Raw genomic sequence first — 16,154 nt, 5'->3', positions numbered from 1 at the left:
TGTGCAAATAAACTAAACTAAACTAAATACTCAAGTTAAGTACCTCAAATGTATGCTTAAGTAGATTAGAGTAAATGTAATTAGTTACCACTACTGGTCTTTGTATAAATTGCTCCGATGTATTGATGAGAGAATGCATCTGCAGCTTTCCTGTTATAAGAAATGTGTCATAACATTTTTTTTCTTAAATAAATAAACACTTAACTGTTTATTTCATCATAATACATTTTTTTTACAACATCATATCTAATAAAAAACCATAAACTTTGCTTGTTAGATCAATCTTATGTCATCAGACAACACATTTTCATTTGCTGTTTAAATGAGAAAAAGATCCAGTGAAGTTTGCTTTTTACAGTAAATTCTGAACAGTACTGAATGGTCCGATGAGTATAAAATTTCGATATTTTTTTTACATGCTAATAGGTTACATATTTTTATAAATCTTGTTTTTTTTCATTTCTGCATGAGAAAAATGTAGTGGTCCAGAAGGGCACATCTATATAGCTTTTAACTTATAGCTTGTTTGTGCTCCATCGACCAAGAAAAGATCGTAATAACAAGATACTTCTTCTTACACTAAAATTACACTAAGTTGATATGCTGTAATACTGAATAAAAATTTCACGACATGATAATATCTCATTCATACAGTGCCAAATGTGCTCTTTTGTTTTCCCAGGCTGCTTTTGCAGATTTTTCACATTTGAGAACAAGTACAGGATTTTTTTCCCAAAAATGTCGTCAGCATGTTGTTTGAGCCCCATGTAACAGATGTCTGTCTGCACCTGAAAGCTATGGAAGTAGACTTGAGCTGCTTTTAGCAGCAAAGTCCAATTAGGTTTGTTGCTCTTTTTTGTTTGACTTCTTTCCTCCACATCTGAGAAGACATCACATGGCAACAAAGATTTCTTTCCAGCTCTTGCTGTCAATTTTGTCTGTACGAAAATCAATCAACCAATCGATCAATTTTACATTTCGTTGTCTTCTCTGTAAATTTTGGCATTTATGACCCTCCATACAATACAGCTAACTTTCTTAGACTGGGTATTGCATTTAGAAGCCTATGTAAAGAACGGACTTCGACTAGTCTTCGAGTAAGAGATGATAGTGTTGATGATGATGATGATGATGATGATGATGATGATGATGATGATTTTGCCTGAATTTAATGTGAGTTATTTCAGTCAAATTGATAGGAACATTTTACAGAGTTCTACCATAGACTCTGCATATAAGAATGATTCTACAATTGAGTCAGTCCTAACTATTATTGCATCATGGGCCGCTCTATACTACATTATTATAACGACATCTACTGTAATGTAATGTGTGTGATTTTGTGAATTTAATGTTTTTATCAGCATCAACTTTTTACAGAGTTCTACCATAGGCATATAAGGATTCTACAATTGAGTCAGTCCTAACTATTATTGCATCATGGGGCTCAACAATGCAAAAACCCCGCCTCCAGAAAAGTTACAGTCGGAGAGCGAAGTTAACACCTCTTCTCTCTCTACCGGCTTCGAGTCCCTGGATCGGGCTGCAGAGCCCTAACATCCAAGCAACATGGAGCCCCGTTATGCGCTGCTCTTTCTCTGCCTTATGGCTCCACTGTGCGTCTCCCACACTCTGGAGCCCTTCGACTTCCTCTTCGACACGGCGGTGGAAGCCTACTACAAGGGGGACTGGCTGACGGTGATCCTGAACATGGAGAAGGCGCTCCGGAACAAAGCTACGGTCCGCAGCGTGAAGGCTCAGTGCCGGCTGAGCTGCGCCAACCAGACCGCTTTCGGCGACCGCCTGTCCGGCTTGGGGGCTCCCATGCCGGGCGCCGGCTCGGTGGAGGACCTGGGCTTCTTCCAGAGAATCCTCAAACGGGCGGACTGCGTGAACTCCTGCGAGAACGAAAAGCTGGGTACCCCGACTATGCATCAAGTCACCGCAGATGTGGAGCTGGAGTTCAAGAAGAGGACCCCGTATAATTATCTGCAAGTCGCATATTTTAAGGTACACAAGTTAGCTAAGTGCAGCAGCCAACGAGCTCAAATCAGGGCTGTCCCGTTGTAAAAATGCATCACACATTGTCGACATGTTTTCCAGTGCAAGTAATAAATAAAACCAACTTTTTAGTTGGACACTGTAAAAACCCCAACCCCCCAAAAAACCAGGACAAACCATGCCACGTCTTAAGGTGGAGTCAGCTTCTGTGGAGTCCTGACGATAGGACGTCGGATCCAGCGGTTTAAAGGCCTAACGTGCTGCTTTCAAGTGCTAATTATAAACTCACACTAGCCAAGAGGAGAAGTGGCCGCGTTGACACGTTGGACTACTTTTAGCAGCATAGTGCATAGTGGGCAAAGTTAGACTAGCTATATGATATACGATATTGTTCTTTTTTTCATATTCACAGTTTTCTTGGATTGTGTGTAATCAAAAAATACTATCCTCAGACAGAACTTGAAAGCAGCCTATATAATGTAAAAGGCTGTTGCAGGTTTTTTTTTTTTTTTTTTTTAGCTGTAACTGATATATGTGGAAGTGGGAGAAAAAATGTCAAATATTATCACAGTGTATTTTTGTTATAATTCTAATAATGATCTATTAATGATATAGAAAGAAAAAAAAAGAAACTCAAAATGACAAACACACATTGGCAGGGAGAGTTCCAACCATCTAACCAAACTGTTATCTCAGATTTCTGACTTTCTAAACTTTGATAATAACATGGTAGGAAGCCCAAACTAGGGTTGATCAGTTCTGTTTGAGCGCAACTCTAAACCAGTTTGTTTTAATTACAGGCCACTAAAACTACAGAGACAGGCGGGGGTTGCTGTGGATTATATAGAAGGGTATAAATAGGGGTATAATAAAATATTTATACACTTGAGTATTGCGTTGCTATGTTTTGTGATACTTTGTTGCAATTCCTGCAGGTCGCTGTTAGATGTCAATATAACCTACAAATTACTTAATGCCTCTATGCCACCAAGCTCATTATTTTGAAGTAATTAAGGGACTGGTTTATATAGAATATATTTTTCATGCCAAATTGATGAAGTTTCATCAGTTTAGTCAAGTACACCTGAGAAATAATGTACACATTAAACTAATTATTGGTCAAGTGCACGTGTAATGATTATCCTCAACTTTACTGTAATGGTTCCTCTCACCACTCTCATAGCATTGTTTTCACCAAAAAACTACCGTATGCTAGCTGCCACAAACCGCTTACAGCAACAAAGTTAGTGACTAGCTTAGCTGGTGAGCACAGTAGAGCAATAAGCACCTAAAGAGCCAGGTATTTCACTCGGGAGTTGGTGGAGACCAAAAAAAGAGCTAAAAGAGAGTGAATATTGCATTCGCAGGGAGGACATAAACATGGCTCAGCATGGATGCTAATGTTGCTCTGTGCTAATGTTGTGTTTATAGTTTGTTTCGCTGCCCCTAGTGGGCAGAAAAATAATGTATCACTATATGAGGTGTATGAGGTTGTTAGGGCTAAGGTGTTAGCAAACACCTTAAATGAATCGTTGTGGTACCTGGACCGTAGTCGTGCCTCCTGCTGTGAGCCGACTGACACCCACTGCTACTTCGATTATTATTATTAGTCACATTACTATCCCTATTTTCATGGCTATAATTCTACTGTAATAATTGCTGCTGTTATTATAAGTAGTCTTATTATATGAATCATTTATGTCATATACATTGAATGTGTTGTATCTAAGAACTGTTATGCTGCTCATTCTGTACACATGACATCTATTGCATTCTGTCCATCCTGGGAGAAGGATCCCTCCTCTGTCGTTCTCCCATAGGTTTCTTCCTTTTTTCTCCCTGTTAAAGGGGTTTTTTAGGGGAGTTCTTCCTGTGCCGATGTGAGGGAAGGACAGAGGATGTCGCATGTGCACAGATTGTAAAGCCCTCTGAGGCAAATTTGTAATTTGTGATTCTGGGCTATACAAAATAAACTGAATTGAATTGAATTGAATTAAATCAGCGAGGACAAGCTGAACGCCTATGTGGGTTTTTTTTACAGATCAATATGCTCAACAAGGCAGTGTCAGCTGCCCACACGTTCTTCTTGGCCAACCCAGATCACATGGAGATGAGACAGAACCTGGACTACTACAGGATGATGGCAGGAGTACAGCCAGAGGACTTCAAAGACCTGGAGGCCAAGCCGCACATGGTGAGAGCAAACCACACCTCTGAGGAGTTTATGTTTTTTTTTGTCCCCTCCGTCCTCGAGGCCAGTCTTTAGAGGGAGTAACGTTTATCTATTTTTATCACATTCCAGCACTTTGTGGCTCAGTATATTTCAGGACTCTGTGGTCCATTCTCTACAGTAAAGCTGTCGCGGATGTTTTCAAATAGCTGTGCAAATGTCTCAGGCTGTGGGATGATGGTTGTAAAGAAGTGTGAAATACGGTGGAAACTAAGCAGTTACAATAATGTACATATTTCTGGACTATTGTCTCTGCACATTGCATGTTATTTTTATTCTTAATACTATGGACCTTTGTACATCCCCTAGAATATTCCTGCTTAGCTCTTCACCTTTTCAACTGTTTATTTAACATTATCATTTTAGATATATATATTTTAAATATATTTTTTGTACTTTTTTCCTATTCTATATTTTTGTTTCTTATCTATGCACCAAAGCTACAAATTACTTGTAAGCGATAACCTTCTTTGCAATAATCTGGTTTTGATTCCAACTAAAGGCAAAATAAAAACACAGAGCAGTCATTTTAATAACCCCTTTTGTTATTACCTTTCTATTACATCGAAAAATACACTTTTATATGTCATAGCACTAGTAATTTTGTACAACTGTCCCCCTCCGTTATGGTGACCCTCTCTCTCTCTTCAGGCCGAGTTCCTGCTGGGGAAGAGCTACTACAGCGATGACTCATTCGGCCTGGCGGCGGATCACTTCGAGGTGGCCATCGACGAGTACTTCACTGCCGACAAGGAGTGCAGAGCGCTGTGTGAGGGAGCCTACAACTACGACGGGTACAACTACATGGAGTACAGCGCCGACCTCTTCCAGACCATGACAGGTGACACAGCACATCCTTTTGGTGGGTGGGGGGTTGAGCAGAAACGACTCATATGTGAGATGAGAATTTGCTGACTATTGTCCTTTTGTCAGACCACTACATGCAGGTGCTGAACTGTAAGCAGAACTGCGCGGTGGAGTTGGCCTCAACTGCCGGCAAAGACAAGCCCTTTGAGGACTTCCTCCCCTCGCAATTCAACTACCTGCAGTTCTCCTACTACAACAGTGAGTCCTACAACAACCCTGTCTTTGTCGGCCTGCAATATATCCAACGCCCTGGACCGCAATGGAAGTGGCCAGATATCTTTGTTGACTATTGTGGAAATAATATTTAAAAAATGATTCCAAGTAGAGTTCCCAGCACGCTTCTTTATTGTACCGACTGATGAGGACAGAGGAGGGTCGCACTCAATGACGAAGAAGAAGTCGCTCTATTTACAGTATGGCTGTCAACGAATTTTGTTAAAAAGAAAGAAAAAATATATATTTTATTGTGAAGTTGATATTTATTTATTCCTCTAGTTTTATTCCTCTAGTATTGGTTTGCCCTCCCATAGAAATGATCCGCAAAAACATTTCCAACCTATATGTGTTATTTTAGAAGGAATAATCTTTGTCCAATTTTGACAGGCCTAATTTACAGAAGACAGGCCTAATTTACAGCCATCTGGCCTTCATCAGTGTTACAAGTTTGCAGTACAGGTGCCACTTAAATATCAAAAAGACAAGTGACCCTTACTTTTTTTAGGTAACTGTCATTTGTATAACAACCAGTCAGCATCGAGCATTTTAACAAGGAAGAAGGTGGAGACTAGTTCACCATAAAACATGTGAGCACCACTGACTTGCTTAAGCGCGAAATCTCTTCACATATCAAGCGTAATTACACATTTGTATAATAGCTAGTCACTATAATGTTCATCCCTGACCACAGTTAAAGAAAAAGAGAGCAATATTTGATTCCTTTATTTTCTCTTATGAGCACATAAGCATCTAAAATATATATTTTTTGTATAGAAATAACCGACTTTGGTGGCTATTTATTTGTAAATGTAACCCTCTGAAAACAGTTAAGATAAAATGTATTCAATTATCAAAGCTCAATAACTCTCCCTGACATCTTGCATTTCTTAATGGGACAAAAAATATATAATAATTAAGTTGAGACAGATTTGAAAAAGAACAGTTAAAACTGAAAGACTAGAGGCTGAATTATGACCGATTGAAAAACAAGATAAAAATGTATTAAAAAATTTAATAAAAGAAAGAATTCAAGAACATACAGAAATTATCCTGGAATCTTTTTCCCATGGGTACTACAGGAGAGATTTTTTATATCGGACAAAATGGATTACAAGAATTTATTTTTCTTACTTGCCTCTCAGGGCTTCCGGATATATGTAAGGGTTTTTCCTCTTAACTGTACCTTAACTACATTATTCGTAATAATTTTAGTACACCATTGCACAGTGTGAAGAGTCGCAATGTATTTTGGGGCGTGTGAGTTTGTCCAGTTAGCTTAAATTCTCGCTAGTGTAGTATACCTCCAGCATTTCTCACATACACTTATTCCACATACAGCAGTCGGAACTCAACATATACTCAATTTTATGACATACTCTTACGAATATTATGTTAGTATACCATTTTGAAATATAGCCCTTATCAAATTCCATAAACACTTGATCCTTGACTTCCCATAATGCAACGCTAGAAGAGCATTTCTGCAGAATACCTCTTCAGCCTCTTCTTTCTGTCCCTTCTCTCTCCAGGTGAGAAGTACGAGCGGGCCATAGAGTGCGCCAAGACATTCCTGTTGTTCCACCCTGCCGACGAGGTGATGAACCAGAACCTGGCTTATTATTCTGCTGTGCTGGGAGAGGACAAGGCACGAGATATAACGGCCAGACAGGTACGACTCACGCTACTATCTTAATCCGTAATGATCGGCAGTAAATCAACCCACACTACATGTGCTGAGAGAAAGATTAGCACTCAAACGCACCCAAGGGCACAAGGGAGACATTTAAAAAAGCACTGATGGTGATCTAAAGCACATAAACTGTTTGCTGCCTTTTAAAGAAGCAATAAGTATGCTTTTTTTACTGCCCCAGGCTCTAAATGTCCATACTCTACACTATTTATAGTGGGTTAATAGGGCTTTTGATCGATACTAATGATGATGAAGGGCGCTGAGATTTCTGGCTCTCCAGTCCATTGCTCAGTTTTGGAATAAAAACACTCTCAAGGCTGTCGGCGTGGGTGATTCTTCACCACCACAAAAAAACTGTGTAGGGACCTGGAGCGTTATCAGAGAAATAAATATTCTAACTGCTTGTCCTTTCTTAAGTTTTTAAAGATGGGGGGAAAAAAATTCTATTTCCTATCACAGAAGCAACCACAGAAGGAACACCCATCTTTTTTGATTGATTTATTATTTAATTAACTTAATTGTCTTGGCAGTTGATATATACGCATCAATACACGGTCCAGAAAATTGAAAGCACCATCACATGGTCTTAGTGACCTTTTTTATCGGTGCATTCCAGCATTCATGTTGTTCCCCATCTTGGTTGTCATGGCCTCACATGGTTAATTGTGAACTCAGAACAGGCTCTAAGCCGTCCTAACAAAGGATTCATAACTTGGAGGACAGTTCTTTAATATCTAAATTCCTATCCTAAAATAAGAGTTGCAGTTAGGAAACATACTTCTATAATTCTAAAAAGCCTAAACTGAGATAGGACTTAGGAAGTTTCTGTAATGAGGCCTCCGTTACCTTACTTTAGAATATCAAACCTCACTTTAGATATTATTTATGGTTAGCTAACAAATAAGGGCTTAAAAAAATAAAGTGTCCTGTTGATACAGACCTCTTATGTGCTATTTATAGTTTATGCACAACTACAGGCCGCCATACATCAACAGCCTCCTTATGTTTTTATGAGCGCTGTGTTCCTCTGGTCACCACTAGAGGCCACTCAAAACCTGAGTTCAGTAAATGCCCCGTAGTTTTCTGCACTTGAACATTTAATCAAACATATCTAATGGATTTATATCTCGTGGAGCTATTTCGCAGACTGGTTTTTGTGAACAGATGCAATCAAGTTTCAAATTATTATTATTATTTTTTACCTCCAGGTGGTGAAACTGCACATTCAGCAGTCCATTCTGGAAAAAGAGCTGCTCTACTTTGGTTACGAGGCCTTCGGAATCACCTTTGTAGATCCAGTGAGTGAATAAATCATTTGTAATCCATTACTTTTTACTTATTTGATGCGGTTGTGTCATGAAGGATGGTATTTGACCGGTGCCTTTTACTGTTTCTTGGCATTCAGGACACATGGACACCTGAAGATGTCATGCCTAAGAAGCTGAGAGACAAGCAGAAGTAAGATTGAAGAGACTGCCTCACACACACACACACAGGCCAAGAATACATTTACTGTGGCAGTGATGTCACAGCCTCTGTCATTCAACCTGTCTATGCGTCTCAGGGCCGACAGAGAGACCGCGGCGAGGATCACGGAGGAGATAGGAAACCTGATGAAGGAGATCGAGACTCTGGTCGAGGAGAAGAAGAAGGATTCTTCAGATATGGCCATGATAATAGCGCCACAGGAAGGTGAATATTACTTCCAGATTACAAAAGAACCAGGTGTTAGGGAAATGATGGTGTGTTTGTTCAAAACTGTAGTCTTTCATAATGATGTAGTCTTTCATATTTTGAACAAACTATATTTAAAACTTAACAACACTTCCTAAGAAATTCTCATTTCCGCAAATGTACCTTCACCAATTTCTGGTCTTGAGGTGTGCTCAGGTGCGTTCTTGGGGCATTTCTATCTCTAGGCAGCAGAAAACGCCATTGACCAACAAAAACCTGGTCCAAAGTCAGAGGAGAAAATATTTTCCTGCTATTTAAAGGGTGCATTATTCAGATAGTAAGATGCTCCTAAATAGACGCTCACAACGCACGTACATTACTGACGCATGTGCTCATATGCAATCAAAAGGAGTTATTGAGGGGACAGTGGATTGGGAGAGGGCGTATGCAGACGGTCCACCGACCAAAGGACCGCATACCTGTCCCTTCCTTCGCTTCACAATATACCACAGCAAGCTTAATTCAGCATCCTCCCCGTCAATGGACAGCAATTTATTATTCAAATTATTGAACATGCATGATAAAATGATTAGTGAAGAGTCATGCGTTGCATGACTGGGTATGATGGAGACTGGAGGCCAATGGGATGGAGGAGGTTTGCATCGATTCATACTGCAATGACAACTGGAAGCAGAAGAGAGGAGAACTGTTTAAACATTTGACAGCAGCCATGTGATTGGCTTAGGGAAACTGTAGCAGATTCTGGTTGGTCCATGTAAAAGAGAATGCCCACAACCAGCTGATAGAGAAGAAGCCACAGAGACAGTACAGAGACTCTCTTTACACTCATTCATTTGTGAATGAATTAGAGAAACTTCCGCTAACCTTAATTTATCAGTAAACACAATATGAAAATCGTCAAAAAACACAGATGCAATCATTTCCAAAAATTACAACATGTTTTTCTCCAACAACATTTACATTTTAATAGCATTTCAAAGGGAAAACATGATGAAACTCTGATTGGTGTAATTCATGTTTGGCCCAAAACACACCCATGATTCATGAAGAGATTAAATACAACAACCCTGTTTAGATAGGGCCCTCAGAATTTTTACCCTCCTTGATCCTCTGACCTTTCTCCTGGAGGTGGCGCTCCGCTGCACGATGGCATCAAGGTGACCATGACGGCCAACCAGCTTAACGGCTCTCAGCGGGTGCTGCTGGATGGGGTGATCAGCGAGGACGAGTGCAGGGAGCTGCACCGCCTCTCCAATGTGAGTGACGGACAGAGTGAAGTCACTCATAGCGTATTGAGTTTAACTTTATTTGCCATGGAAACATGAGTTGTTAGGGACTTACTTTGGCGGTGCAACAGGACAGACAGGATGATATGCAACATCACGTTACTGTTAAACCATCACGTGAACAGGAGTGAAACTACCCAAATTACCATGAGTAAATACAGTAAGCTAGTAACAAGTGCCAATGCTGTGTCGCCATCTTTCCAAAGATATTTAGAGTGATATTAGGACTCTCTGATATTAGTTTTATAAATGCTAAATGGGACACATCGAGTATCAAATTGATATCCTCCCTGCAAAGCGGACATGTATCTTATGTCGATGTAGGGCTGTAAATACGGCTCCTAATTTGTCCTGCCGCTTAAAGATGCACTCTAGTCAATATTAACAATTCCTTAATAAATTTACTGTGGATCAAATTACTATATGTAATGTGGAAAAGCAGCAGTCACAGAGACCAAAAACAGAGCTAAGAGAGTGACGTTCCTCTTAAAATTCTCTGTGTGGATGTGTAAATATGCAACTATTTGCTAACAAGTTAGCCACACCGACTTTTTGAGTTGATAATGTTGCAGTTACAGTTTATAACACGAAAATAAGTAAAGTAAAATAAATAAATATTATAATAGTATATTCTTTATTAATATCTTTTTAATAATGTTTTTTATGAATCTGAAATTAAAATAGGAATTAAAAAAAATAAAAAAACACATCTGCCATTAAAATATTTTTGTTGTTGCAAAGAATCAGTAATTATTATACCTAATAATTTAAGTTACACTTGTGTAATAAGGTGTTGGCAATAATAAACAGTTTTGACATAATAAGCTAATAAAATATGCCTTTATTTATTATTTTATTTTTTTGAAAACAATTTTAAGTATTTTCATGTCACCTGATGCCAGTTTGTGTCCCATTTCTTTTACATTTTTTTATTTTTTTATTTACATGTCAGTCCATCATGTCAGAATGTTGATGTTGTGCCTATCTCCCAGTCAGCTGCTCTTAAAGGTGACGGCCGCTCCTCCCCCCACTCCCCCAGCGAGATGTTCCAGGGAGTCACTATCCTGAAGGCCGTGAAGGTCTGTAGTCCACCTGCCAACATCTTTTAAAGCACAGAATTAGTAAGTAAAGGTAGTTTGGTCCTTGTAGCTGCTGTTAAATGGTGTTTCCTCCTCCCACAGCTCGGACAGGAGGGTACGGTACCGCTGAAGAGCGCTCGTCTGTTCTTTGACCTCAGCGAAAAGGTGAAGAAGGTGCTGGAGTCGTACTTCAGTGTGGACGCTCCGCTCTACTTCTCCTACTCACACCTGGTCTGTCGCTCCGCCATCGATGGTAAGTCTGTCAGGGACAGTTTGCTGGCGTTGTGTCTGTCAGAGAGACTAATCCACTGGTTTTGTCCCCAGAGATGACGTTGTGACTTGGTCCTTTTCTGTTGGTTCATTCATAAAATGATCAGTCAAATCTTTTAGAGCCATCAACAGAACAAGTTAAGTCTTAAAAAGTAGGAAAATGGGTAGGATTAAGATAGCATAAAAGTATTTTTGAAGTTTTCAAAATCGTTTTCATGCACGAGAAATTCACCAATTCCCTTCATGAATGCACCACCCGAACCCAAACAAATTACATTAAATTAAAAACAGTTTTAAGTAATTACCTCAATACTCCTTGCCACAGCGACATACAAGTCTCCAGGATAACTTACTTCAATTTTTGTTACTTTTGTTTCTGGAAATCACGTTATTTATTCAAGTTTTGTATGGCAAATACAAATAGAAAACCCTACACCCCGAACGACCTTTGGAGGCTAACAGCTGCTGATTGGCTGCAAAAAAGTATTCAATTGATAGACTTAAAGCTTGATCCCTTCAAAAGTTATAGCTACATTGATCGTTTTTGGCCACTAGAGGGTAGCAGAACACAGCACTGACATCACCTAATGAAGTTAATGTGGTGAACATGTTGACAATAGCTGTTTTACACGCCAATACTGGCTATTAGCCATATAGCGTTAGCTTATATCATTAGTATAATACATAGCACTGTTTCATGTCTCTGCTCACCTGATGAATATCCAATAAAAAGTGTATTATTTTACTTTTTATGCGGCCGTGAGGGCAACAGCCGTGGCTGGATGTGTTATGTTTCCAGATTGTCGTTTTTGGCCACAACCTAAGAACTCATATGTTAAATATGACATTTTCATACAGATGGCTAATAGGATTATATTATAATTTGACATGACATTTGCAATTGACAGACATGTCAATTACAACTTGACCAGTTAGAGAAGGCATACAATTTCAAGGCGGTAATACTAGTTTTTTTGGTCTAAACCAACTCCTGAGAACAATATCTTGCTCTTAAGCTGCTAAATGCTCCACTGTGTTCACTAGCTGGTCTCTGACTGTATCTGCTGTTTGGTGCCGGTCAGGTAGAGTAAAGTGTGTTAATCAAACCTTGTTTGCTGAAAACAGCTATCTGCTGCTGAGAATTGTAGCAAGGTTGATGAGAGCTCAGTCCACACTGGTTTGAAAATAATCTGGATGATTTGAGTTGTGTGATCACAGTCTAAATTGTTCTTTTTACAATGCTGTTTATTCAGCGAAGCAGGAGGACCGTGAGGACCTGAGTCACCCTGTTCATGTGGACAACTGTCTGCTGGTCTCTGAGCTTAACGAGTGTATAAAGGAGCCTCCTGCATACACACACAGAGACTACAGGTGAGCATACACACACAGAAGTACACTACGGACCACACAACTTTAATGATGAGCAAACACATAACATCCTGATGTCTCTGTCCTGCAGTGCCATCCTCTATCTAAACGATGACTTTGAGGGAGGAGAATTCATTTTCACTGAGTTGGATGCTAAAACAGTCACGGTAACTATTCAGCTTTTCTTTCCATCATCTTTTTTTCAACATGTGCTGCATGTATAGATAAAAAAAATATAAATAGAAAATGCATATCTCTGCAAGGTGTATTTACAATTACCATGAATGAATAATCACAGCAAGAGGGGCCCGGGATCAATTCCCTGGCTAGACGACCTGAGTGTGAGTTCTCTCCGGGTTCTCCGGCTTCCTCCCACAGTCCCAATACATGTAGCATAGGTTAATTGATGACTCTAAATTACCCGTAGGTGTGGATGTGAGTGTGAATGGTTGTCTGTCTATATATGTCAACCCTGTGACAGTCTGGCGACCTGTCCAGGGTGAACTCTGCCTTCGCCCAATGACAGCTGGGCTCCAGCACCCTGTGGTTACGGATAATGAATGAATAAAATCCATATCTGTTGCAAGCATATCATACACGTTTTTTTAACACAACAAATATGCTCTCATTTGTATCCATGCAGCTATCTACACGGCTCTGTCACGCTTCATGTTGACTGTTTACTCTTCCTCTGAACAGAAACCGTCAGTCCTCAGCTCTAGTAGCTATGTTAGCCCCGTAAACTGTTAGCTCAGTTAGCTGTATCATACCTGTAAGCTGTTAGCTCTGCTAGCTGTATCAGCCCCGTTAGTTTTTAGCACTGTGAACTGTATTAGCACGTTAGCTGTTAGCTTTGTTCACTGTATTAGCCCCGTAAACTGCTAGCTCTGTCAGTTAAACAAGTCGCAGGACTCTGCTGCCCATCGGCAGCTAACAGCTTACTAGCTCTCCTCCTATGGACATGAAAAGTAAGTGCATCACTTACAACAATTTTCTTGTGTAGGGGTGCAAAGAAAGAGAAGAACAATTTATAATCCGGAACATAAACAAACTAAAGCAGTTGTTGTATAATTTTGTATGTTTTTTCTAAAAAGTGTGAATCATTGCATCCACGAGAGGTCCAATAGCTGTAGCATGCAAGATTAGCCGTGGACGGACAAACAGACAGACGCACGCATAGACACACAACCGAACACATATTTTCCTGGCGGAGATGATATCAAATATCAAGCTCATTCAATCAAATGTGTCATGTGTCTATATTTTTGTACCTCTTCAGGCCGAGGTGCGTCCACAGTGCGGTCGCATGGTCGGGTTCGGAGCTGGGCGGGAAAACCCCCACGGCGTCAGAGCCGTCACTAAGGGTCAGAGGTGTGCTGTGGCGCTGTGGTTCACCCTGGACCCTGCTCATGAGGAAAAGGTACGGACCATCTCTGTGGACTAACATCAGCATAACTAGGAACCGCTCTGTAATGGTAGTTTTTACCAGCAGCATCCATTTGTGCAGGAAATTAAATAAAAATAAAAAAGATTTCTTTGCAATACAGTTTAATTCAGGTTTGAAATACACTTATGGACTATAAGAGGAACACAAAAAATTAAACTCATTAAAATGAGTTTAAACTTCTTATATCTCAGTAATAAAATAATATTACGTTTGTACTTTTCTTTTCGTCATTGATAACTAAAAGAGGCAATTTATAAATATTGTAATAGCTCATTTAAACCCTAATATCTTAATGGAACAATCATTTTCACAGGAGCCAGTTTCAAATTTTCTACAAACATCCCCATCATGACTGTAATACAGTATGAATTGAATTTTGATCATGACATTTTCATCCTTAATTGGTTTATCTTACTTTCTCGTTTTCCCTCAAATGTTTCTTTTTTTCTGTACCCTAGGAGAGAATCCAAGCTCAGGATATGCTGAAGATGTTTTCTACCCCTGTAAACGCGGAGTTCATCAAAAAGGAGGCAAGTGGCGGCTCCGAGCCCCAAACGACAATGCCCGAACCTCCTGCGCAGGCCGACCAGGGAAAAGCAGACAGCAAGCAGGACGACAAACCAGTTGAACAGAAGCCAGACGCACCAGCAGATGCGCAGGCTGACGGACCAGCCGACCCGCCAAAGGACAAGGTCGAGGTAAAGCCAGTCAGCAAAACGAAAGCAGGTGCCAAAGCCAAAGCCGCTCCGAAAGCCAAGGACAAAGAAGCAAAGGCCAAGACGGCGGACAAAGTCAAACCTGCTGCTAAACAAGATGGGAAACAGACAGTTAAAACGCAAGCCAAGCAGACAGCCACAAAGGACGCGAAACCGGCTGCAAAAAAGGCCGTAAAAGTCGCCGCCAAGAAGGACTCAAAAAAAGCTAAAGCTGACACAACGTCAGCTTCAGACTCTCAGAACGGCAAAGAGGAGCTGTGATCAACAAGAACCTGTGACTGTGTCTATGTGATGTCTATTTTCTACTATTTTCTACTTCTCTTTGGGTGGTCGAATGGAAACAGAGTGAAAGGTTGAGTTAGTTAAACGCTGTTCCACCGCAGATGTCGCTGAAATCATCACACGAGTACTTGACAATCAAAATATCGGACAATCTGCTAGAGCGGCTGAATCACTGGAACCATCTTTGTTTCGGCGTCCAAAGCTTTTGCGTCTGTATAGATGGTACCTTCTTTCATCTCCTGTTTTCTTTTTATATGTGATGACATGTTCTTGGACCAAGCAAAGGTTAACAACGGTGGGGGGGTGGGAAGTGGTCAATATGAGCAGAACTTTTCTGTTGAGAAAAACTCAGATCAACTGTGTGAATCGATGAAATAAAAGTGATGTTTTCTAAATGGTGGTGTGAGTTTTCATTGAAAAGAGGAAAAGAAGCAAAACACATAATGCAATACTCCAAGCCGACACTGGGTGTCAGGATGGAAGCGCCGCTCAGTAATCTTGCTGCTCATTTGAACCAACCATAACAAATCCACTTTGAAGAGAAATCCTCAGGTGGCGAGTTGCAAGATTTCGGGAGGGGGGGACTCCTGCTGTGATTTGATTTCAACCTGAATAATTCAAAGCTGCGCTGCTCATTGTTCTCCCCGACTTCCTTGAAGGCTCAGCACATTTCAGCACTGTCACATTATAAATCTCGGGGCCTGCTTGGGAAAAAGGAAAGTTTGAAGTTAAGGCCCACACTGATGTATCTGTTTTCTCTGTGGACGCTGCTGTTCATTAAATTTTGATTTTTTTTTTTGCTCTTCACAAAAGATACCAGTTACCAGTTCTCTCAATCTCAACCCTCAGCTTGTCCTCACAGAGCCTCAGTCGATAGGAAACACATCATTAACGGTGAATCAAATTTTTCTTCTCTCCACTGTAGTATTTCCATGTTATGCTACTTTACTTAACTACATTTCAGAGGGAAGTATCTATTACTTCACTCACTACATGTAATTGACAGC

The 16,154-nt window shown here is 40.2% G+C and overlaps 1 protein-coding gene across 1 annotated transcript; it reads left to right on the top strand.

The window, feature by feature from the left end:
* Positions 1-1,499: 1,499 nt before the first annotated feature.
* On the top strand, positions 1,500-15,467 carry p3h1 (prolyl 3-hydroxylase 1). The gene is made up of 15 exons (XM_054617059.1): positions 1,500-2,010; positions 4,043-4,195; positions 4,883-5,072; positions 5,165-5,296; positions 6,844-6,983; positions 8,213-8,302; positions 8,410-8,462; positions 8,569-8,696; positions 9,828-9,955; positions 10,978-11,064; positions 11,167-11,317; positions 12,588-12,705; positions 12,794-12,869; positions 13,982-14,122; positions 14,608-15,467. Exons 1-15 carry the CDS (start codon positions 1,570-1,572, stop codon positions 15,124-15,126), a joined length of 2,547 nt encoding a protein of 848 aa, XP_054473034.1. The 5' UTR covers positions 1,500-1,569; the 3' UTR covers positions 15,127-15,467.
* The last annotated feature ends 687 nt before the right edge of the window (positions 15,468-16,154 follow it).

This window comes from Anoplopoma fimbria, chromosome 17 (genome assembly GCF_027596085.1).
Source record: "Anoplopoma fimbria isolate UVic2021 breed Golden Eagle Sablefish chromosome 17, Afim_UVic_2022, whole genome shotgun sequence".
NCBI classification, from domain to species: domain Eukaryota; kingdom Metazoa; phylum Chordata; class Actinopteri; order Perciformes; family Anoplopomatidae; genus Anoplopoma; species Anoplopoma fimbria.
The sequence above is the reverse complement of the archived record's forward strand: the minus strand, read 5'-3'. Positions and strand labels throughout refer to the sequence as shown.